General features: G+C 40.7%; 1 protein-coding gene across 8 annotated transcripts in view; it reads right to left on the bottom strand.

Annotated features, from left to right (window-relative positions):
- The window catches only part of MCTP2 (multiple C2 and transmembrane domain containing 2), a 238,322-nt gene that overhangs the window by 62,250 nt on the left and 150,824 nt on the right, over positions 1 to 25,248 (bottom strand). For 7 of the 8 annotated variants that reach the window (XR_003969321.1, XR_003969322.1, XM_030317469.1 and 4 more), the window contains 3 exons: positions 14,362 to 14,463; positions 11,637 to 11,711; positions 9,436 to 9,555 (listed from right to left, as the gene is read on the bottom strand). Coding sequence is in view for 6 of the 8 variants with exons in the window: in XM_030317469.1 (XP_030173329.1) it covers positions 9,436 to 9,555; positions 11,637 to 11,711; positions 14,362 to 14,463 (297 nt within the window). In the remaining 2 variants the exon portion in view is untranslated. Of the gene's footprint in view, positions 1 to 1,056; positions 4,348 to 9,435; positions 9,556 to 11,636; positions 11,712 to 14,361; positions 14,464 to 25,248 lie in introns of those variants that run through there. The other variant, XM_030317470.1, reaches the window with a different exon arrangement.

The following is a 25,248-nucleotide window of genomic DNA, read 5'->3' as shown; positions in this document are numbered from 1 at the left end:
AGTACTCATCTCTACAAGAATCACAAATAAAATCCCCCGGACATTCAGGGGCTATTGACCCGGGTTAGAGACTTGTTAGTTCCCTTCATTCCCCTACCGCTGGCTGTCTTGTGGCCGTTTTGCTGTAGATTAGCAAAACTCTGGATAGGCAGCCTTGAGAAAAAGGTAGGAAAAGGCACCTTAAACGAGGTTATGATGAAGGCGGTCTATGGACTGTACCCTCTGATGGGGACCTAGGCTGTTACAGTCAGAGGAGAAGTTAGAATAAAAAGAAAGCATTATCGGGGCGCCTGGGTGGCTCAGTCGGTTAAGCGTCCGACGTCAGCTCAGGTCACGATCTCGCGGTTCATGATTTCGAGCCCCGCGTCGGGCTCTGGGCTGATGGCTCAGAGCCTGGAGCCTGCTTCCAATTCTGTGTCTCCCTCTCTCTCTGCCCCCCCCCCCCCGTTCATGCTCTGTCTCTCTCTGTCTCAAAAATAAATAAACGTTAATTTAAAAAAAATAAATAATAGGGGCGCCTGGGTGGCGCAGTCGGTTAAGCGTCCGACTTCAGCCAGGTCACGATCTCGCGGTCCGTGAGTTCGAGCCCCGCGTCAGGCTCTGGGCTGATGGCTCGGAGCCTGGAGCCTGTTTCCGATTCTGTGTCTCCCTCTCTCTCTGCCCCTCCCCCGTTCATGCTCTGTCTCTCTCTGTCCCAAAAATAAATAAACGTTGAAAAAAAAAAAAAATTAAAAAAATAAATAATAAATAATAAAAGAAATCATTATCTGGTAAAAGATGGTCTTCACTGATTCTAGCACCCTTCCAAGAAGCACTCATTAGAAGCCTACTGTGTACCTAACAGGTACACAGGGCCTTTTTCATTCTGGAGCTCCCAGGGTCCTAATACGACCCTTCTATCATACAGCCACGTTACACTGAATGTGCCTTTAGTGTTTGACATTAACCTGAACTATTAGGGCATAGAAATACAATTTCTTCACCTTTGATGTGAAGAATTAATTCGGTTAGGTCAAACATGAAGAATATTCTCACAGCTCATAGCTTTTTTTTTTCTTTTTTTTTTTTTTTAGTACTCTATAGCTTTAAAGATAGAACCACATGCTTTGCATTTGGTGGTTCCAAGCACGTGAATCAGCGCTGAAAAGAGGTGACTCTTGAATGCTAATTGTATGGCATATAATACTATGATTTGCACTTCTGCCCTGTCCTGGAACAGGTCCTCCACAAGTCCTCACATAACATCCTTTGCAAGGAAGCAGTAACTATGTGCCTACGTGTGTGCGTGTGCGTGCACCTGCTTTAGAGAGGCCTCTGAGTTAGAACAACACCGTGCCTACCGATCGTTATATCAGATAATAATCCCTACCCACATGTGTAGCCCATTGAATATTTTTAAATTATCCTCATGAATAGTATCTAAGTTGATCTCCAAAGGACAAATTTGATTTTTCTTATGGAGTGCTTTAATCATTGTGTGGCACCTCTGTGGTTTCAGATGTAAGAGGGTAGGGGAGAGAAGCAGGCGGGTGGCAAGAGAAATGGGGAGAGGTGCTGGGGAGCAGCTGGAAGGAGGGGCAGATGGATGACAAAGAGGAAGAGAGAGGGATGAATGGAGGGAGATGGGGAAAGAGAGGGGGGTGCTGAATAAGAGACCAGTAAGGACTTAGCATGACAGTTTCATTTTTGTATCTCAATATCTAACAGTACATGGGACACGAGACATGCAATGATTGTGGAAAGCGAGGAAGGGAATGAAAACGGCAAGCCTGAAGAAGGCATTGGCTAGGTCAAGGAGTGACATCGTCTCTAGAGGCTTTTCTTTCGCAAAGATTTAAGACCCTACGCTCAGGACCAAGTTTAAATGAACAGTATGGGTATCTCTGGACAGTAGAGAGACCTAGAACTAGCCTGAATTCACTGGAATCTGCCAAAGATCATGGCCCCCAGCCTGAAAAAAATCACAGAAGGCAGAAAATGTGTGTGTCTGAGCGCATCCCGATAGAAAGTGTAGGGGAAGCAGTAGGTAATGACGGAAGCATTCCCATACAGAGCCTGGACCTACAATACAAAAGTGAGAGTTAACCATTCACTTGCTATCGAATGGGGCCATGTGAAGACTGGCCATGTATGCTCTTCCAGGAATTAAAAAAAAAAAAAAGAAGAAGAAGATCTGAAAAAAAACAATTAGATCTAACGCTTACTAGTCAAAATTGGGACGCTCCAAATGCCACCTGATTTCAGTCCGCATAGCTATGATTCTGTCTGAAAGTGCAATTCAATTGTAGAGTTGAAAATATAAACATGAAAATACGCGAGAATAGTGAAGAGTGTCCTTTTAAATTTTCAACAGATAATCTTTTAATGCAATTACTATAATTTTATTAAATGGCATAATTAGTTAATGCCTGAGAAGTTGTCAATAGAAGGTACAATTATGTTGTAAAAATTATAATCACAATGGGCAACTGATGGATTGTTCTTATGAAAAAGTGCTGGAAAAAAAAAAAACCTTAAAATATTTTTGAAGGTATACTATGTAGTCCTCTGTGAAAACGGAGATTTGGGAAATCATCTTATAAATGTTAATAAAACAATAAACTGTCAAATATCTTCAGCATTTTATACAATATATTTATGTACATTTTGAGCATATGTATGGATGTATACATTTAAAATGTCAAAAAATATCTTCTCCTCCAGACAAAATGGTTATTATAACTGGATTTTTTTTCGGCTTTAGAGAAATACTGTTAACCTTGAGCTGCAAGTGCAAGAACACCTACCAGACATGCAGGGATGTCTGTTTTGCACATGCAACTGACTTCTGGTGGATATGAAACCACCACCAAATGTTTGATCAAATGCAGGTGCATCTAGTTGTAAATAAATTGATGATAGAACTTAAAGAAGAGGTAAATCTTTTAGACACAGTGAACACATAAATATCAGAAGCATCAAAAAGATACGGACCAGCACTATTTTAATAGCCCTATTTGAAACAAAATTCCACATGATAGTGGTTGTGCGTAGCAAAGTAAATTCAATCTGAACGTTCTTCAGGCCACGGAATGGATCATGGACAGAAGCAATCCTCAGGATCTCCTATGAAATGCTAGCTAAACCGTTCTCACAAAATCTTCCATGGGGAAACTTTGTATTCCCCGAATACCTTTGCTTCTCTTAGTCTGTGTGTGTGTGTGTGTGTGTGTGTGTGTGTGTGCGCATGTGTGTGTGTGTATGTTTAAGCACATGTGCGCGTGTGGGTTGAAAGGGTCCATTCTGTTACTGCTGCTGTTGTTTTTGAGTTCAGTGTGAAATCATTTCATATTTCTCAACATCCCAGGATCTCTAAAAGTGAAGGATTTGTGTATGTTAAATACGGGACATCACTAAGAAAGTGGGGAATGGTATTTTTTAACCTTACAGGGAGGGGCCGGGCAGGTTGATTGATGCTTTAAATTATGTATCATTTTGCAGGCCCTGTCGACCCTGAAGAAGAAATTCTTCATTTTTCTGACACTCAAAAAATTGAGGGAAAAAGTCACAGATGTTAAAATCATAGCTTTATGAAGAGACCCATTGATATATGGTAGATTTAGATTGCTTTTTAACATCAAACGTCCAAGTAAAAATTTAATAAAATAAGGAATCCATCAATGCCCCACAGACTTGCCTCCCTTGCTTGATGCAATAGGTGTGTGCCTGAAACACTAGTGGAAAAATGAAAAAAAAATGCAATCCTTTTTTACAGCATTAGGAGGCCTTGGTTATTTAAAATAATCTTCTGATGATGCCATCTGTCAAGTAAATTTTTTTTTCTTTTTTTCTTTTTTTTGTTCATATGAAAAAAAAATAATTCACTTAGGCCACAATGCAACTTTAGGTCTCTTTATAGACAATATTGGGGTTTGTTACATTCAAGTTCCCAATAGAAAAACAAAACAAACAAACAAAAACCCCACACGGATGGTTGGTTTCACAATATAAACATCACAACGCAGAATTATCTTTTGAGAGCAAATTCAATTCATCTTAACTATCTTTAAATCACATATTTGTACTGAAATACAGGGATAGACAATAGAGCACCCATTCTCCGCCCCCGCACACTAGAAATATGGTCTATTTCTCTGATAGCTGCTGTTTTAAGACATCTGGAAGGAATGCATTAATGTAGATACGTAGATGAATGTGCTTGGCTCTACCCAGCCCTTATTTTGAACAACCTGGAATTCTCAAAAAGAATCTGGCAAAAGTGTAGATTCCATCCATGACCCTTTCATGGAGTGGTTTTCAGCCTTCACGCTCTCTTGAAAATCCTTCTCCATCATCCAAGAGCTTCCCCTACAAAGTGGGTAAAAATAACTCAGTCTCCCACATGGGGCTCAGTCTGGAACCAGGCACTGAGATTTTCCAGACTATCAAGCTATTCCAAGGATGTCTTAACACACATGATTCCCAGGGTCTGGGCTGTTCTCCGGAGATAGTACAGACATTTGCACCTTGTGCCTCTTTAATTCCGGCTCTATCTCTTGTGAATACGATGATCATGACAGAGAATTATTCCCACTCAAATGATGAGGGTTTTCTTCCCCCCCACACACACAAGGCATCTTGGAAAAGGCTTAACACCCACTCATAACATCTAAATACATATCTGAAATGACCGATATAGATGTCCCTACAGTCATTATCTTCTATCTAAATACAAGGACCATAATCACTGCATCTTGAACATCAGTGAGAGGTAGTATAGCCCAATGGTTAAACACATGGACTCTATAGCCTGGTGATTTGGGTTAATATCCCAGCCCGTGCTTCTTTTTTTTTTTTTTTCAACGTTTATTTATTTTTGGGACAGAGAGAGACAGAGCATGAACAGGGGAGGGGCAGAGAGAGAGGGAGACACAGAATCGGAAACAGGCTCCAGGCTCTGAGCCATCAGCCCAGAGCCCGACGCGGGGCTCAAACTCACAGACCGCGAGATCGTGACCTGGCTGAAGTCGGACGCTTAACCGACTGCGCCACCCAGGCGCCCCAGCCCGTGCTTCTTAAAAGCCTGTGAGTTCTGATACTCTATTTTACCTCTTTGGGCTCATTTTTGTCATCCGTATAAAGAAGGTAATAACCGATATCGACATCAGCAGGTATTGGTGAGACCTCTAACTGGTAACACTTGTAAGATGCTTCGGACTGTGCCTAACACACAGTAAGCTCTGAAACATGAGCTATTAAAGACCCCGAGAGGTCAAAGTCTATGTCTGAGAATGACCACACGCAGGTCTATGAAATACCACATGTAATTACAAATCCAGTCATAGGGAAACACACAGATGTGCTTCTTTGAGGCATGATTTCTAGTTACCTTTGACCCCTGTCAATAGCTGACATCTCATATGAATTTGTTTTGCAATTGGAAAAAGCTGAGAATATGACGTTCTGAGCAGAAGAAAAGCAAATAAATGAATATTTAATTGATAACGAGTAAAGCTCAGGAAACGCAATGCAGTAACACATCTAGAAAACCTGGAAGAAAGAGAAAGACTCAAAAGACATAATGAGCAAAATTTTCTGCAGTCATTCTAGCAAATAAAGAAAACTGAGCCTGCAGACGCATGGTGTGGAATGGTTTGCTCTGAAAAAAAACCCCAATTTAATTTCTGACGATAACAATGAATTAAACATTATATAGTCGCATTTGCTTGGCAGGTGTCAGCGAATTAAAGACAACTTTCCTCTCGGAGTATTGAGAAGACGGCCACCCATGTAAGTGGACAGGGGATTAATCCCATGGTGGAGAGGTTTACGCCTGGACAGTCTAATAAGATAAATCCTTCAATGTTTGTCCACCCACTGGTGACCAAACACCATGCGGACTTGTAGCTTGATAGGCTGCTTGTCTTCAACCCTGCTTTCAACAAGATATGATATATCCATATACACACCCATAGGAACCTTTAGAAAATGCATGCGTTGCTTTCACAAAGTCTTAAAAAATTTGTTTAATGTTCATTTTTGAGAGACAGAGACAGAGTGCGAGCCGGGGAGGGGCAGGGAGGGAGAGGCAGACAACAGAATCTGAAGCAGGCTCCAGGCTCTGAGCTGTCGGCACAGCGCCGGATGCGGGGCTCGAACCCACAAACCCTGAGATCATGACCTGAGCTGAAGTGGGACACTTAACCGACTGGGCCCCCCAGGTACCCCTGCTTTCACAGAGTCTTAATATTAGTAGCCAGAATACACCGAACACAATCCTACAATGTCCATGCTCTGTATCATCTGAAAACAGAGACTCTCACGTGATGTCAACAGGCTATTTTACGTCATCTGACAGAACAGAAGTTAGAAAAAAAATGCCTTGAGTTCTGCCTTTAGCTTACAACGCTAGAGTCACTTCCTGGACCTCTAGGGGAAGGAAAAGCCCCACTAGGAACTGGCTCAGCAAAAATGGTTCCTTTCACACCTGTGCAGCGAACCCTCAGGTACCGCTCATCCTCGTTTCGGATACAGAAAGGCCTTCAAACGCCATCCTATTGTTTAGTAAAACCTTGGCCTGAGACCTCGGTTCAGGTCTGTCCTCCGTAGATCACAGGAGGGAAGCAATGTGCACCACCAGGGACAAGTCCGGTGCTCTCCATCTGGAGGCAGCGATGGATATAAGAGAAGAAGTGCGGCTTTGGCATTACGGACTCCCCTTCCTCTCTCTCTGGCCCAGGTCACCTGAGGATCCAACACTTTGCAGAAAGACAACCCTTAATGGAGTCCACGGAGGCAAGGACCCAGGACCCCAGCCAAGGGTGGCCCCTAAGCTTGAAATCGCCCATCCGTACTCTACAGGTGGCTAACCTAAGTAGGTAGGCAAGAGCCACAAAAACGAAATATTTTCCCCCCAAATGAAGGCTTGGATGCCCATAATCTTAAAATATAGTAAGGGAGACATATATATATATATATATATATATATATATATATATTTTTTTTTTTTTTTTTTTTTTTAATTCTATCCTAAAAATATTGTCTTTGCACGCTCTTGCCTTAGGAGCAGAAATAGTCTTGGAATGACCACGACGGTAGGGCCGGCCGAGACATTCTCTAATAAGATTACACTTCATCGGCTTAGGGAGGGGAGATACCACCTCTCCGAATCTGTCGTATCGCTGACATCCGCCACGGCTGGCCCAAGCAAGCCTGGGATGAACATTCCAACACGGAATTTCAAATTAAAACTGAAGACTGCCTGCTTTTAAGGCAGCACCCTCCGTTCGCGGACCTTCAGAGAAAAGGCGCATGCGCATCGTTTCTTCAGAGAAAAGGCGCATGCGCATCGTTCCTAAATAATTGCACGGTTTCACCGATGCCCAGTGGCAAATGTCCCCTGCCACACACCGACAGTGGAGACTCCCGGCGTCTTCCAAACCCAGGTATTCTTGCGAAGTCACATTGTGGCGAGCCAGCAAGAAGAGAGCCCCCTTTATCTTCCGTTTTGTGGGCCACGGGGCCTTGAAAGGATGATGTGGCCGCCTGCGGCTGCCAGCCTGGCCGTGTGCTCCCCGGTGCGGTGGCCGCAGGGACGACCCTCACACCGGACGGGGCACAGGGGGCCCCACTGCCAAAGCTCCCTTCCCGTTTAGAAGTCCCCCCCCTCCCCCCCCAGCAGACAACCTATTTCTATTCATTTGTTCTAATCTTTCCTCAGATCAGGCCGGCAGCCCATTAATCATTTCTGTCACACCCCTACATGAGCCAGTGCAATGGAGCTCTGTTTTTCTAAAAATCACACTGCCAGAAATCAAGCTCTAGAAGGAGGAAATCCTCTCCTCCTCACATGGGCTGGCTGGGGTGCTGACTGGAAGAAGCCACCAATTGTGTTGACTTTCCTCTTTTGCCCAGAATCACAAGAGAACATTCCGTGGAAAGTTTTTGAAGAGAATTCAGGTGGGGAGTGAAGGGGGGGGGAGGCTGAAGAGGAAGCCAACGCATGAAGCCCCCAGCTGAGGAGAACGTAAGAAAGGGAAGAAGATGAATAAATGCCAAGACAAAGACAGATACGGATTAATAACATTCTTACTCATGTTTTTACTACGGCCGATTATTTTCAGCAACTTCAGACCAAAGAAAAAGTATATTAAAGGTCAAGGTCGCAGCCATGAGAGGCCTGCTACATCTTGAAGCAATGAAAATCTAAAATTAATTAGACCTAACAGAATGTGCTCCATGGCAAAGAAAAAGCCTCTTGTGGAGCTGGTACGCTTGCTTATGGAAAAACAGTGGGAGTGACCTTGAAGCCACAGACATCTTAGGTTTTTTTTGTTGTCGTTTTGTGAGTGTGTGTGTGGTTTTTTTTAATGAGGATATGCCTGTGGGGTAGGAGAGACCAATGACAATTCAAACAAACAAACAAACAAACAACAACAACAACAACAAAAACCAGAGACAAGATGGATCATGATTTACCAATGATCATGACTCAGAATCACTCACACATCCTTATTAGGCCCTATTGTGATTTTTGCACCTTACACAGATTAATGGCGTGATATAAAAGGCACCAGATTAGCAGTGGAGAGATTTGGTTTCTCCTCCCACGTCTGACAAGACCAATCTCATCAAGAACAAGTCCTTTTGCAAATGGCGGAGAATGTCCAGAGATGTAATGTGAGGGGCACTGCACCAACTTTCAAGGCCTCGTCAGATTCCTGGACTCTCAGTGGTTAACTCGGGTGATTTTAAGATCTCTTGCTGCTCTGCTGAGATTCTGTGATTTTATTACACCTCATAAGGACGGGCCAGCATCATCAGAGAGAAGAGTGCATCTCACACACATCAGTCACTCTCTTTTGTGGTGCTGGGTCACCGTGTAATGGGAGGTCATCAATTATGACTCAAGTGGTTTGATATGAATAAATTTTGGGATCAAATTGGTGAATACTTACTCAACACATAAATTAGAGCAATGTAGTCATGTGATTTTTCACCTGTCCTTTTTCAAAAAAAACACTGGCATTCACTGGGACCGGGGGAGAGAAATGTATACCACGGAGGGACTGATACAGATACAGTTAATGCTAATATAATAATCACCACCATGTACAGAGACACATTCTTAAGAGAATAAAAACCATTTAAAAATGTCTAAACGTTGGATCTCTTAAATTTACTGATAGCATAGGAGTAAGATTTGGGTAATTTAAAGGATTTCCAATGGCAAATCTGATGTAAGTACAGTCTTACAACGACATCTCCAGTATAATCACCCATGCTAGGGTGTATTTCGGAAAGATGAACGGATACCATTTACGGTTTCCTTACAGGTGTGAACTTCAGCTATGTTGAACGCGTGTTATTCTGCTTCACGTCCGTAAAATAAAACCCATCTGCATTTGGATTTGGGACTCAGAGGCAAATCATCTGAACATAAAAAAGGAAGCTTACCACAAACGCTACTGCACTTCTTAACGTGGATTCCCACTGGAAGCAGCTTTTAAGGAACTGTATTGTATTCCACATTGCCATGGTGATTCTTTTCACACGGTCTACATCTCTTGATAAGATCTAATAAAAAAAATGGAAAATGGAACTAGATTTAAATACTCCAAATATTCTCTTTAGATCAGGCAGCTTGGGCATTTAAATTATATTGTGTATAGCTGCCAATTAAAAAAATAATAATAGAAAGCAAAAGTCCTAACACCTCTTCTAAAAAAAAATTTTTTTTAACACGATCATCCAGAGAGGGAAAAACATACAATGCATTTTACAGCTCTTTTGATGGAGAAGAGCCTGTTTTAATAGTGTTCGGGACAAAACTGAGCTGGTAAAAGCTACAGCAGCCTGGCATTTCGTGTGTGCGTGAATTTGTGTATGGTGGGGGAGGCAGAGAGAGAGGGGGATAGGTAGAGAGAGAGCATGGGAGTGAATATCTATTTTAGTTTGGAAGTAAATGGATGGTTTTGCTTTGGAAACTAAATGTACAAGTATTCTAGCTCACATAGTCCACGAAAAAAAAAAAAAAGCCTATAGGAAAATACAATTCTGGGAGGAGAACCCAGCTCTCCTACCTCCTAACATCTCTTGTCTTCTACAATGGGGTCCATCTTGGTATTAACCTTGCAGACTGTGAAGAAAATTTAGGGGCTCTGTGGCTGTCACATGGTAAGTGATCTCAAGCACTCGGATCATAAACACAAGCTTCAACTGTGTAAAAACATGGCGACACAGTGGCGAAAGCACGTGGGGAGGATCCTAACATACCCCAGGATCTCAGCCCCCCAGTCCCCTGATGCTCTCAGAGCTCAAAGCCACCCCACGTGGAGGTCCTGTTTGGCAAAGGACACGTCTTTTCTCCCAGTTGTACCCAGATTCATTTCAACTTGTTTGCCAAGCAGCTACCCCACCTACCTCCACTTGGGTTTTAACTTGCAAGTAAATAGGGCACGAGGCAGTGGTAGTGAAGGAGGAGGAGGAGGAGGAGGAAGAGGAGGAGGAGGAGGAGAGGAAGAAGAAGAAGGAGAAGGAGAAGGAGGAGAAGGAGAAGGAGAAATGACATTTACTCAGATTACACCCAACACATATTACACTCCAAGTTATGGCAGGCCGAAAGAAAACATGGGGATGCTCCCTTCGAAAGACATTCCAGGCCCTTCCCAAGTGTGCCCACAAGTTCACATGGGAAACGAAAGGCTGAGGAGATGCATTTATATTTAACTGCTTTATGTAATCCACAGCTGCTCACCCCTCAGGAAATGGTGGAAGTAATAAACACTTTAAAAAAGGGACACTTTGTTCTTTGTTACACAACTGAAGAGGGACAATAGGTACCGAGTGAAATTCTGAACTGTGTCGTCGGAATAAGACAGGGAGGGACTCTGAAAAGAAACATAAAGGTCACGGTAAAAGAAAAAAAAAAAAAATTCAAAACTTTCCCTACTGGGCCACGATCTTCACTTTTTGTTAAACTGATGAGAGAGGAATTAAGGGAAACAGGCGGCGGCGGTGGGGGGGGGGGGGCAGTTAACTCATAAGGAGGTAAAATGCCGACACATTCCAAATATTTAGACAATAAGAACGTGGCAGGGCAGGCCGTGGGTGACCTCCAGGCTAGACGCCCCTAAGATCCGCTGGGCTGATCCACTGAAGGACTCTCTGGGCACAGCACCTCCCGGAAGCCTTGGAAGGGCAGACAGGGAACTGGCTCTACCTGAAGGAGGCTAGGCACGTCCAGTAAATTCGGGAGAACGTCTACAGAGGCTGACACTAGGTTATAGAACGATCCAGGAGATCAATGGGCGGCTGACTCCTTCTGCTTCATCCAACATAGGTTTCCAGTCTTTCCCTTCTTGTTGTGCTGACTTGCTTTGGGACAGATGGGAGGACAAGGGAGGAGCGGGGCTGGAGAGAGATGCTGGGGTGGAGGAAGAGAGAGAGAGAGACAGAGAGAGAGAGAGAGAAGAGGGAGACATGGAGAAGGAGGAGGAGGAAGGGGAGGAAGAGGAGGAAGGGGAGGAAGAGGAGGGTGGGAGGAAGGAAGGACGGAAGGGAGGGGAGGAGGGAGGTGGGGCGAGCCGCTAAGTAATGACTAATAAGCACTTCCGGTGCTAAGTGTACTCACAAGCCAGTTGACTGTACCCACCTACCTTCTTGGACAGCTTGCGGCTATCTTCAACAAAGCGCTTTTCTCTGGGAGTAAAGGTCCTAATACTCGCCTTGACCTAGAAAGACATCATTGTTGAGAAAGAGGAAAGGGCAGCATTTAAATGGACTTCATTCTCTTCTTTTTCTCGTTAATGACTGGGAAGAACGTGGAAACCAGTATCTTCTGATCCCAAGGTCCCCGGCAGGGAGCAGAGAAATGGAGACTAATCTCTGGGCTCCGCACGTGTTTCCGGGGATCTCATTTCACCAGCTAGTCACTTGGGCAGGTGAGACAGGATCCAGGAGACTCTGGAGTGAGCTGTATCCACTCTGAAAATCACCAGAGGTGTTTTAACCACGGCCCAGAGTGGGTTCATGAAGTTCTTGGACTAGTCTCTAAAAAGCAAGACTTCCTTCTCAGGGTTTTAAAACTGTATTTTTACCAGGAATACTTGGTCTGTGAAAACCAGTCTCCAGCTTATAGAAACATCTTTCCACCGAGAATCTCATTTCCTCCCAAGTATATGGAAAAATAAGGAGATGTATCCTCTGAGACCCATCTTATGGGGAATAAACTGAGGCTGAGAGAGGTGAAACGGTTTGTCCCAATCACCATACTCTAGGGAAGTCTCAAGGAATAAAATTCAAGTCCATCTTCATCAGATGGACAACTGGAAAATCATATAACTGGCATGTATTTTTCGTAAAGCTTTCCTCCCTAAAACTCAGGTTTCACCTTTGTGCATAATCTATACATTTAAAAAATTTTTTTTTTATGTTTCATTTATTTTTGAGAGACAGAGAGAAACAGAGTGCAAACAGGGGAGGGGCAGAGAGAGAGGGAGACACAGAATGGGAAGCAGGCTCCAGGCTCTGAGCTGTCAGCACAGAGCCCGAAGAGGGGCTCGAACTCACAAACTGTGAGATCACGACCCTGAGCCACCGTCGGATGCTGCACTCACTGAGCCACCCAGGCGCCCCTGTGCGTAGTCTATACTCAAGTGCTTGTCAGAAGAAAACAGGAAATGAAGGGTCATCTGTGGCACAAGATGCACTTAGGAGTTTCCTTGAAGGCAAATCAACGGGGGAAAAGAGGAAGTAACACCAACCACTTCCAGACTGAAGACTGTACCCAGAGTTCTAGCATTGTGGAGAATAAAAACATAAAAACGTCTCCGTCCTTGATTTTATGAGTAATTTCTGAGCTACACTAAACAAGAAACAGGGCAGCACGGGAATAATTGGAGAGACAGAAAGATCTGCAGCTGGATGCTGACTCACTCATTTACTAGTAAATCAGCTCTCTTATTTAATTCCATTGCTCATCATAAAATGGCATTAATGACACCTATTTACCAGGTTTAGCGCGAGGATTAAATGAAATAATGTCAGAGCCTGGGCCCTTGTAGGTGGCCACTAAATGGCCGCCATTCTTATAATTACTGTAAAAGCTCCATTATCCTACATTCGTGTATACCACTAACTGGATTAACCTGTGCTCTCCTTTTCCTTTCTAGAACCTACTGCGGACACCATGGCATATGCATGGTCACAGCTAAGTAGGCCATTTCTCTGCATGCATAGGAATCTGCTCACAACCATCGAATTGTAGGTCTACGAAGAATCAACTGCGCTGACTTCTGAACTTGTTTATGCCAGTTCTGCCCATTATCATAATTCCATATTTTTAATCAATTATCATAGAAACCATTGAAATCCAAGCATGGACCCGAAGACTTGAAATGTATGTTGCTCTAGAAAGCCTTGATAACGAGGTCAGTCACTAAAAAGATATTGTTATTGAGGTAATGGTTTGATGGAAAAAAAACAGTCTGGAAAATTCTATATTCAGATCGTTTGAGTATCTTTCAAGTAGATCTCCACTTGTAAAAAACCAGAAACTAGGTATTATTATAGATGTTATGAGTATATTGCTGCAAGGAATATGTTATAGAACTAAACATGATCCATGCTATAAAAAAAAAACAGATTTTGGGGGCGCCTGGGTGGCTCAGTTGGTGAAGCATCCGACTTCGGCTCAGGTCATGATCTCAGGGTCCGTGAGTTCGAGCCCCGCGTCAGACTCTGGGCTACAGCTCACAGCCTGGAGCCTGCTTCCGATTCTGTGTCTCCCCCTCTCTCTGCCCCTCCCCTACTCACACTCTGTCTCTCTCTCTCAAAAAATAAATAAACATTAAAAAAAATTTTTTAAACAGATTTTTATGCCCACACCTAAAGATTGGCAAAGGAATATTTACATATTTTATATTGAACTAAAGGTTTAAGGTACGCTTTAAAAATTCCTCCCTTAACTGTACTTTCCAAACGGGTAATTACTTGTCTTGATAGTGTTGGCTCGCAGGACATCTACTTTAACAACTAAATAACATGTCAGAGGCTTGAAAATACCTGTCTGACCCCCAATCGTTGCCTTAGAGAACATTACAGGTGATAAAGATAAAACACGAATTTCTCCTTCAATTTTTGCTTTTTTCTTTTTCTTTGACATTTAGATGTATTGAGAATTAAACACCATCAATTCTACTGGCTCAACAGGATTAATACGAGCTGAAAACCGGATTGTCCCGAACTGATTTTATACCTGAGTTTTAAAACCCTGTTCTCTCTCTCTCTCTAGCTGCAACATTTCAGAAACATTTTACGCAGATTTGAGTCTCGCCAGGCTAGGTACAGAGAAGCTGGGATGTATGGCCCAGCTTGGCTTACCGGATTATATATGAGGTCCATCTCCAAGTAAATAGCTCCTTTAAAAGCTTGTTCTAAATCTTTATTCTTCAATATGTAGCAATTTGGTCGTCCATCTCGAATCTGTCACAAACAATAGATAAAATACAAACTTTCTAGGGGGGTTAAACTGAACTGGTAAAGTTGAGACTGTACAAGGCACCCACACATGAAGCAGACAGGCAACAAATCTGAAATTCATCATGCATCAACTTTAAATTCGAGAGTGCTGTTATAACTGATAAGAAGATAAAGTAACAGCCACCAGGCTGAAACTGGGTTATTAGTGGAAAAATTAGTCATACAAATTATTCATAGGTCGATGTGGGCTTTCTTTCAAAACTCCCAGCAGTTATACATTTTTATTTATTAAAAATGATAAGTATCCTACAAAATTCCTGGCCAGTACTTCTCAAGATTGCCAAGGTCATGGGAAAAAGGAAGACTCAGAAACTGTCACAAATGAGAGGACAGAAGGAGATAAGATGATTAAATGCAATGTGGTACCCTGGGTTGGATCCCAGCACAGAAAAAGGGCCTTAGTGGAAACACTGGTAAAATCCAAATAAAGACCAGAGTTTAGCTAACAGTCAAACACAATGTCTGGTTTCTTTTTTTAGTTTTGACAAATGTACCATGGCAATGTGAAAAGTTTAACTTCAAGGGAAACGAGGTGAGGGGTATATAGGAACTCTGGATCATCTTTGCAACTTTTCTGTAAGTCTAAAATTCTCTCCGAACAAAGCAGTTATGAAAATCTTTTTTGAGAAATGAATAAAGGGACTGATTTTAATAAGATGATCGGTGTTTCACAGCCATGAAGCAATGCAAATTAAATACGTGAGCATCACTGAAGCTGAGGTCAAAATCCACAAATATTTTCAACACACAAAACGCTGAAAAGTTTTCAAAATACACGAGTTCCTCTGATCTCCTCCCTCAGTCAGCAGGTCACGTCACCTTTATACCCTAATCTGCCATTGGACCCCGGCATGTAAGGCATCTAAGAGAAATACCTCCATTTTGGAAATGACCTCGGACCCTTCAAGACCAGATCTTTCCAGATTTGGGGCCAGCCATACTTTTGTTATACACAGCAGTATGGGCACTGATTAAACTCTTGGCTTGTGAGAAGCATACCTGTTCACCCCAAAAGGACATCAGCAAAGCTCGAACTACCCAAAAGCTCCATTTGCGATTGTAATGAGCAAAGATTCGAATTAACGAAGGGAATTTGAGGGCATAGAATTTGAGCCATATTTTAACTGACTATTGCTGTCACTATAAGCATTCAGCACAAGTGTTCTTATAAACAGTGGTGGAAATGAGATGAATAAGTCATGGGGGGAAACACAGCCATTCCACTTTACAAGGGAGAGGTCACCTTCCTTCCCAAAGTCACTCCACCTCTCGGATTGAATAGGTTTTAAACAGAAAGATGGTTTTCCTGGCCAGTGGCTAAGAGGAAGGGGGTGCCCCATAAAGACCTGATTTCCTTCCTAAACGGTGTCCAAACAGGATTCTGAGCTTCCTCTTTTATCCACAGTCTCACTTAATAAATTGTGGGTGTTAAAGTTGAAAGAAATAAATACAAAAACAGCATGACAACTTGCCAACCTGACTTCAGTCCAATTTAGCTGTCCCTCAACCCACCGTCATCGTCCTGTTATCTTAAAATTTCCATGATTTCTTAAGGGTTAGGAAAGGTCAACAGAAGAACCTGAGGTATCAGTAGAAAAAAATATATATATATTATAGTAATTTTATTTGGTTTTGGCTTTTTGGTAAATGATCTTTTCCTCTTTTTCAATGTCCTAGTATTGTGTCAGCAAAAACACAGAATCCACCCCAGGACATTAAATCAGTTATTAAAGCTAGAGATATAATTAAAGCTATTCATGTTGGGCACTTTCACATAATATTATTTTACAATATGTCAACTGCAAGTTTATACATTTGTAAAACGTTTGAAAAATCACAGAAAAAAAAAAGCCCCTTTGAATTTCTACAAATACCACAATTCCTTTCCCCGGATGGAAATTAGATAGGAATTTGGCATGTAGCCTTCCTAAATTTGTATTGAGGATTTATTATTCATAAATACATCCTTTAAAAAAGTCAGTAAATTTTTTTTTGCCTGTGGGAAATAGCATTTTTCAACTTCACTGTGCATCTACGATATGACTTGATAATTTGTACATATACAGATCTGCCTCATTTCTTTAAACTGCTATATTAATATTCGGATATGAACCTATTAATTCTCCTACTGATGAACACTTGGTTGATTCCAATTTTTCAGTCTGTCTGCTATAAGGAGTATCTTTTGGGAAAAGAGAAAGACTAAGGGAAAGAGGAAATATCCTATTTTGAATTGGGATATGTTTTAAGTTAACAGCAGGTCAATGTAGTTGAATACTTAGTATCATAATTAAACACTGAAATAGTAACCAAAGGGACTATTTTTTAAATATTTTGATTTTTCACAGTCTTAATATATAATCTAACTTCCAACACAAGAACACAGGACAAAAAGTTCTAGAACATCTCAACTTGCCAAACTGCTGTATGAAAGCATCTTTACAACAGGAAAGGGAAGCTAGCCATATTTTTCCTGTCGAGAATTATGTTTATCATTTATACTTAGAACTCAGAAAATCATTTCTGTCAGTTTATAATTCTAAAACCTTTATTAAATGGTAGAACAATTAAAACGCAGCCAAAAGTAAACTTAGAGCAGAGAATCTACATATGCTTTTGTCTCTAGGTATGAGACAGTCACTTAAATTAAGATCTAAACTTAATTTTTAGATGTCTGTCTATCAAGGCAAAAAAGGATGATACAGTTTTCGTTTTATGACAAAAGGAGGTCTCTAAATTCATGTGGAGAGTCTTCCTGGGTTGACATCTGAGATGATTTAATGTCACTGGAAGATAAGGGTCTTTGGGTAAAATAACAGATCGTGTCTTTAACCTGTTATGAGACAATTCTTCCAAATGACTTATACACATTTTGCATACTCACCTTTTCGTAGGTAAAAAGCACAGATATTAGGCAATAATTTGGGGAAGGCATCTCTACAGAACAGTAATATGGATTTAATCTTTTTTTTTTTTTTAATGTTTATTTACTTTTGAGAGAAAGAGAGAGAGAGAGAGGGTGGGAGCAAGGGAGGGGCAGAGAGAGAGGGAGACACAGAATCTGAAGCAGGTTCCAGGCTCCGAGCTGTCAGCACAGAGCCCAACATGGGGCCTGAACCTACGAACCATGAGATCATGACCTGAGCCAAAGTCGGACGCTTAACTGACTGAGCCGCCCAGGCTTCCCAATATGGATTTAATATAATTAGAAATATGACTTCAACAATCAGGGAAATGGACATGTTCATGTCCTTTTATTAAAAAAAAAAAAGAAAAGAAAAAAAAAACACATGATCTATCAGAAAGGTTTTATCAAGCTCATGCTGGGGCGCCTGGGTGGCTCAGTCAGTTGAGTGTCCAACTTTGGCTTGGGTCATGATCTCGCGGTCCGTGGGTTCAAGCCCTGCATCGGGCTCTGTGCTGACAGCCCAGAGCCTGGAGCCTGCTTTGGATTTTGTGTCTCCCTCTCTCTCTGCACCTCCCCTGCTCACGTGCTCTCTCTCTGTCTCAAAAAGAAATAAAAACATTAAAAAATAAATAAAAAGAAAAAAAGATCGTGCTAAGAGTTAATTCCTGGTTAAATCAGCCAGTGAATATAAGAGTACAGGAAGTGTGTTTCTGAGTAATGATTCAGGATTTTGGAGCCAGAGGACAAGTTACAGAGAACATAGTCTGGTTTAGATTTTTTTTTTTTTTTACATTAATTTATTTTTGAGGGACAGCGAGACAGTACAAGTGGGAAGGGGCAGAGAGAGAAAGAGACAGAATCCAAAGCAGGCTCCAGGCTCTGAGCTGTCAGCACAGAGGCCGACGTGGGGCTCGAACCTGAGCCGAAGTTGGACGCTTAACCGACTGAGCCACCCAGGCGCCCCCAGTCTGGTTTAGATTTTAATCTGACCTGAAATCATCTTTAAACTATTCAATATATATATTTTTTTATTTAAAAGAGTTAAATTAAATCTTCTTAAACAAGCATTAGCACAGTAAATACGAGTAACTCTTTAAAAGTTGGGTGACAAAACCAAATTTTTAGTCAAAAAGATACTACATTCATTTTTTAGAAAACATTTTTTAACCAGCATATAACAGAAGTTGGTATGTGGAACAGGGACCAAAATCCTTTTCTCACCTGGAACTCTCTTTAAAGAATTATGCTTTACTATAAACTTCCTTGATGTGACCAGTTATCAACGAATTCAATAGAAAAGTTAGTCGTAATCAATATGCATGAATAAAACTAACAGTTGGTTTAAGAAAAGGAACGATACAGGGGCGCCTGGGTGGCTCAGTTGGTTGAGCGTCTCACTCTGGATTTCGACTCAGGTCACGCTCTCATGGTTCGTGGGATTGAGCCCCGTGTGGGGCTCTGTGCTAACAGCATGGAGCCTGCTTGGGATTCTCTCTCTCCCTCTCCCTCTGCCCCTCCTCCTCCTCCTCCTCTCTCTCTCTCAAAATAAATAAATAAGCATTTCAAAAAATAACATAGAAGCTATCTTATAAAAGTAACATACATTAATTATAAGAATTGTGTAAAATTTATAAAAATGGTTTAAAAGAAGAAAACATCATGTTTATATTTATTTTTTTTTTAACATCTCTAGTTTTCACTAGACAGTTGTATTTACTCATCTTATGAAAACGGGATCTTAGTGTATTGGATAAAATGTAAAACTTCAGAGGCAGATGTATGGAGATTAAATTCTGACCTTGCCTCAGACTGGCTGAATAACTCTGGACAAGTTACAAAACTCCTCTGTTTTCAAGTTTCCTAATCTGTAAAATGGGAATGCAAAATTATCCAGATCTCAGAGGTTGTTATGAAATAATGGGCAGAAGGCAATAAAGAACAAGGACAAGGACACAGAAACTGCTTATTAAAAATTTCCATCTATTTTTTTTGTCTTATATTAATTTGTATATTTTTAAATCACTTCTCTTTTTTTTTTTAATTTTTTTTAACGTTTAACAGAGCATGAACAGGGGAGGGGCAGAGAGAGAGGGAGACACAGAATCTGAAACAGGCTCCAGGCTCTGAGCTGTCAGCACAGGGCCCGACGCGGGGCTTGAACTCACGGACCATGAGATCATGACCTGAGCCGAAGTCGGACGCTTAACCGATCAAGCCACCCAGGCGCCCCTAAATCACTTGTCTCTTAAATAAAAAAAAAAAGGAAAAAGGTATGGGAATCATTCCCTGATGTAATAGTCAATTCTTCTACATAATTTAGGATAGTATTGCACCTTATGGATCATCTATAATTAACTTAACCAACCCTTCATTGTAAATTGCAAAGACTTTCCAATTTTTTTTAATGTTTATTTATTTTTGAGAGACAGAGAGACAGAGTGCGAGTGGGGGAGGGGCAGAGAAAGAGGGAGACACAGAATATGAAGCAGCTCCAGGCTCTGAGCTGTCAGCACAGAGCCCCCATGCAGGGCTTGAACCCACGAACCGTGACATCATGACCTGGGCTGAAGTCGGACGCGTAACCGACTGAGCCACCCAGGCGCCCCAGACCGTTTCCAATTTTTCACTTTAAACACCGTGATGATTTTACACATAGCCACCTTTGTGCATCCATGATGCATTCCCAAAAACAAATTCCTAGAAGTGGAACCGCTGAGTCATAGCACATACCTATTTTTTGTGGTTTTGGCCAAGTATTGTCAATTAGCCCTTCTCAGATTCTGTATTAATTTATACTCCTAGCCTCAGTGAATAAACCTATCTCTATTTCCTTGCAACGTGGCCAACTGCAGGAATTTTTATTTAATATACAGCAATTTCAGAGGAATAAAATGTCCTCAGGTTGTTTTAATATGTGGGTGTTTTTTTTTTCTTTTTTTTAACAACTAATGAGCCTGAACATTTCCTTTCATATGTTTATTAACAGTGGACAGTGCTAAGCTGTGAAGCTAGATTTAGATTCAATTCCCCTTTCTGGCATTTAGCATCTGTGTGGCCATGGGTATAAATACCTAGAATATAGATGCTCAGAGGTTGTGTGTATTAAATTTTAATCCATTTTGTCTAAGTGCCTTCTACCAGGCTTGTACGAAGTGATGGTTCTGTCCCACAGCGTTTGAGAGAGTCCTTTTTCTACTCTTAAGAACCCCTGGAAATGAAAAATCTTTACCATATTTGTTAATCCCACTGCTAACCTAATTTGATCATTTACATTACGAAAACAAGGGCGATGAAGATGATTGATTATACTTGGAAGCACATACAGTGTGCTCCTGTACTCACTATATATTCACCAAACCACTGAAATCCCCATCACAGACCTCCGAGGCAGGCAGAATCACCTTCATGTCATCTCGGAGAACATGGAGACGGAGAGGTTCAGTGCCTTGTCAAAGATCACGCAGCCAATTAGGGGGACAAGACTGGGTGCCAACCCAGGGTGCCTATTAGCTGTTTGGATTTGCACCTGTTTGAATCAACTTTTCCCCTAGACTGACCGTCCCTTCCCCATAGATGAAAAAACGATCGCGTTCTATGTTAGTGACATCATCCATCTGTTTCTATGCGGCAAGTAGTTTTCACTTTGTGTTTTCATTTACAATGGCAACATTTGTTTCACCATATTGACCTCTTAGGATTTGTTTTCCTTTAGCATTCCCGGTTTTCTTACAGAAGACTTCCCCGTTTTATTAGCCGTTTTATTTACGGAGTTTATTCCAAGTATTTGACCTTTAATTCATGGTAAAATAGTTATTGTGTTCAGTGTAACACACGGATGCATTTTTCCCTGATGAGTAAGCAACTGACTTTCCCAGAATCAATTATATGGTGATCACTTCGTTTATCCCTTTCCTCAGTGACTTCATCTTTCAGGTTTATTATATATACAGTGATCTCCAATTGTTTTGTCTTTTTTCATGTCTTTTAGTACAGTTCTAGAACTTTCTCACATAGGTCTTAAGGATTATAATTGGTTTTTTTTTTGTTTTGTTTTGTTTTGTTTTGTTTCCTGCTATTAAACCCTTTGGTGCTTTAAGTTTTTAAAATGTTTTCCTATTGGGTAAAGCTACTCTTTTTTTTTTTTTCTTAATTTTGATCCTGGTTATACCTTTACTGACCTTTGTTTATTCCAAAATGCTACTTACTAATTTTCTTTATACTTATTTATATATAATGTGATATTATCAGATAGATAATATGGTTTCCTTCATTAAAATATAATTTTTCTTATATTTTTACATTGGCTGGATCTGACGTAAAAAACTTGATGTTAATTTTGTCAGTATAGAAGTTCATTAATTCAGAACATCTCTGGTCTCACAATAATAAGTCTGATGTTTGTGATACTTCTGATACATCAAATCAATTACTTATTTATTAAACTTTTTTTTCATAAATCAAGAACAGATGTTAAATTTTATCAAGTGCTCCTTTGGCATCTATTGAAGTTTTTTTTTTCTCCGTTAATATATTAATAATATAAATTACACAATTATGTTTCCTAATGTGCTAAGTCTCACTGGTCTTCCATGAAAGGCGTAGGATTTCTTTTTTGCTATTGTTGTTAACTCTGTTTTTTTAATATCAGAATTCTTCTAGTATCAAGGAATAAATTCACAAATTTTCCACCTTCCTTTATGTCCCTAATACATTTCAGTAATGTAAGAATGGCCAGTGCCCTTACAGTTTAAAAGAAAAAAAATTGCTCTTTAAACAATATGAATCTGTTATTTTCTTATTGGGAGGAGAAGACTAGAGGACACAGGGAGAAAAGAGTGGAATTCTTTGATGATTTTTTCCCCAATATTTCCATAATTAAATTATTTCACTGTACAATGCGTTCAATCCCTGATATTCAGGTTTCTCTAATTATATTTTAAACATAATTTTTCACTCTATTTTTTTGCACTTAATTTTTCCAAATGGGGAGCTGTATTATATTTATAGTAATCGGGCCGTCTGGGTGGCTCAGTCAGTTGAGCGTCCGACTTCGGCTCAGGCCGTGATCTCGCAGTTCACGAGTTCAAGCCCCGCATCGGGCTCTGTGCTGACAGCTCGGAGCCTGGAGCCCGCTTCGGATTCTGTGTCTCCCTCTCTCTCTGCCCCTCCCCTGCTCGTGCTCTGTCCTTCTCTGTCTCTTAAAAAATAAAATAATACGTTAAAAAAAATTTAAAAACCAGCAAAACCAACCTTTAAAAAAATACTTATAGTAATCTGGGGAGATCTCACACCTCTACAACATCCAAATTCCCTCAAGATATGTCCGTATGTATATTTATTCAAGTTTTCTTCCGTACTCTTCAGTAAAATCTAGTTAGGCTCTTCATAGCAATCCCTATATCTCTCATTTCCTTAGTCTTAGTAATATATGCTTTCCTTTTTTTCATTAGGTTCGTAAGCAGCTTCTCCATTTCATTGGATTTTGAAGAAACGAACACTTGGATCTATCAAATATGCTGTTTACATATTTTCTACATTACTGCTCTTTTTTTTAATCTTCCCAAACTCCTATTTAATTTTATTTATTTTAGTTTACCTTTTGTTATGATGCTTAATTGATTTTCAACCTTTGTTGTTTAATTACGAAAACATTTAAGGTAAGGATTTCCTCTGAGTAATACTTTTGGCCCTTATCCACAGTTTGTATGTAGAGGATTTCATTGCTAATTTCTAAAAAGTCTGTAACCTGTACTTTTGGTTATCTACCTTAGCTACTTGGGATTTTTTTTTCCCACCAAATGTTTTGATTGCTTGTTTCATTTTTGCTATTAATATATCTGCCCAACACCGTGACCACCATATCATTTCTTCCTTTTTGGAATCTACTGAGGCAGTTGTGAGCCCACAACATGACCAATATTTAAACACAATAAATAGGTATTTGAGCAGAATATTTATATATTTATGTGTGTGTCTATGCATATATATTAGATTAAGCTTATTGCTTATTCCCTAAAATTTGAGAATCACTGTTTCAGAATGCCTAAAACTCATCTAAGAACTTGCTAAAAAAAAAAAAAAAATAGTTTCCAGGGTCTCAGCCTTAGAAATTTAGTAGCTTTGGGATGGTGTGCAGGAACTTTAGCTATTAGCATTGGCTTTGTGGAACTTGGAATTTCAAACATCTGGGCCTTCAAAACACATCACATTACAGCCTTATTTATTTTTTTGTGTCTGATATTTTTAAAACTGCACAGATGATATAATCATTTTGTGTTTCTCAGTTGGTAATTTTTTTTTCTTACAGTTCAAATATTTTTTAACATACATACATACTTCTGTGGGAAATTATTCACATAACAATTCATGTCTGCCTTATGTTTATTGGTAATGAAATCGTTTGGGGACCCATAAAATAATCTCCTCTGTATGTTTCTGAGTTACCACTTATTTACATGTACGTGTTACACTTTTGCTCACCCACTTCTGTTTTACCACATGTGGCCCGTCTCAAAGACGCAGTAGCTAAACTGTATGCATTTACTCATTGTAACAGGTTTTTCCATTTAAAGAAAAGTTTAACCCATTCAGCATTTATCATCACGTATAGTATGCTCAGATTTATACTTGCTATACTCTTGTTCCAAGACATCAGAGGAATCCCACAAGGCATTATTCTTTCTCCCTTAGCTTGTCCGTCCTCATCAAATACCACCCACCTTATATACTACATAATGGTTCACGAGGATTCCAGCACATTAAAGGTATCCTTTCCGGGGGCGCCTGGGTGGCGCAGTTGGTTAAGCGTCCGACTTCAGCCAGGTCACGATCTCGCGGTCCGTGAGTTCGAGCCCCGCGTCGGGCTCTGGGCTGATGGCTCAGAGCCTGGAGCCTGCTTCCGATTCTGTGTCTCCCTCTCTCTCTGCCCCTCCCCCGTTCATGCTCTGTCTCTCTCTGTCCCAAAAATAAATAAACGTTGAAAAAAAAAAAAAAAATTAAAATAAAAAAAAAAAAAAAAAAAAAAAAAGGTATCCTTTCCTAGTTTCCAGGGGCAATAAGACAAACTTGCCTTATTTTATCTTTTGAAAAAATTTATTTCAAAGGACATATCAGGGTGGAGAGTTGAGTGTTTGTGTTTCAGCCATTTTAGCCCCGCTAAAATTTTCAGGCGGGCTAGACATCCATATACATTAATGTAAAGTAAAATAGAAATACTATTGGGGTGCCTGGTGGCTCAGTCAGTTAAGCATCCGACTTCCGCTCAGGTCATGATCTCATGGTTCATGAGTTTGAGCCCCTACACTGACACTGCAGAGCCTGCCTGGGATTCTCTCTCTCTCTCTCTCTCTCTCTCTCTCTCTCTCTCCCCCTTCTCTCTCTGTCCTCCTACACTTGCACTCATTCTCTTTCTCTCTCTCTCAAAATTAATCAACTCTAAAAAATAAATATTCTTTATCTTAACGGCCAACATTTCAGCATTAACTTGAAAAAAAATATGATTGTGTAACTGTGGCCATTACAATCCACAAAACCCATCATAGGTGAAACAGGCAAATACTTAATTGGAAATGCAAATGAAGATGTGTATGGGCATTTATTTGGTACAAGCAATTACAGAAAATTTGTCCCATAAAACTAATTAAGTGAAGCCGTTGCTGGTGCAGCTCGTTCCCGTGCACATGCATTCACAGAGACTGTCACGGGCTGCACAAAGCCTATGTTTCCTGATCATGAATTCCACTGCATCTGTTGGGATGGCTTGCCCAAGAGGTCTCAAATTTGTATCAAAACGTAGGACCCTCCTCAAACGACAGACGATC

Source organism: Lynx canadensis, chromosome B3, assembly GCF_007474595.2.
Source record: "Lynx canadensis isolate LIC74 chromosome B3, mLynCan4.pri.v2, whole genome shotgun sequence".
Taxonomy (NCBI): domain Eukaryota; kingdom Metazoa; phylum Chordata; class Mammalia; order Carnivora; family Felidae; genus Lynx; species Lynx canadensis.
This window is presented reverse-complemented; position numbering and strand designations above follow the sequence as displayed.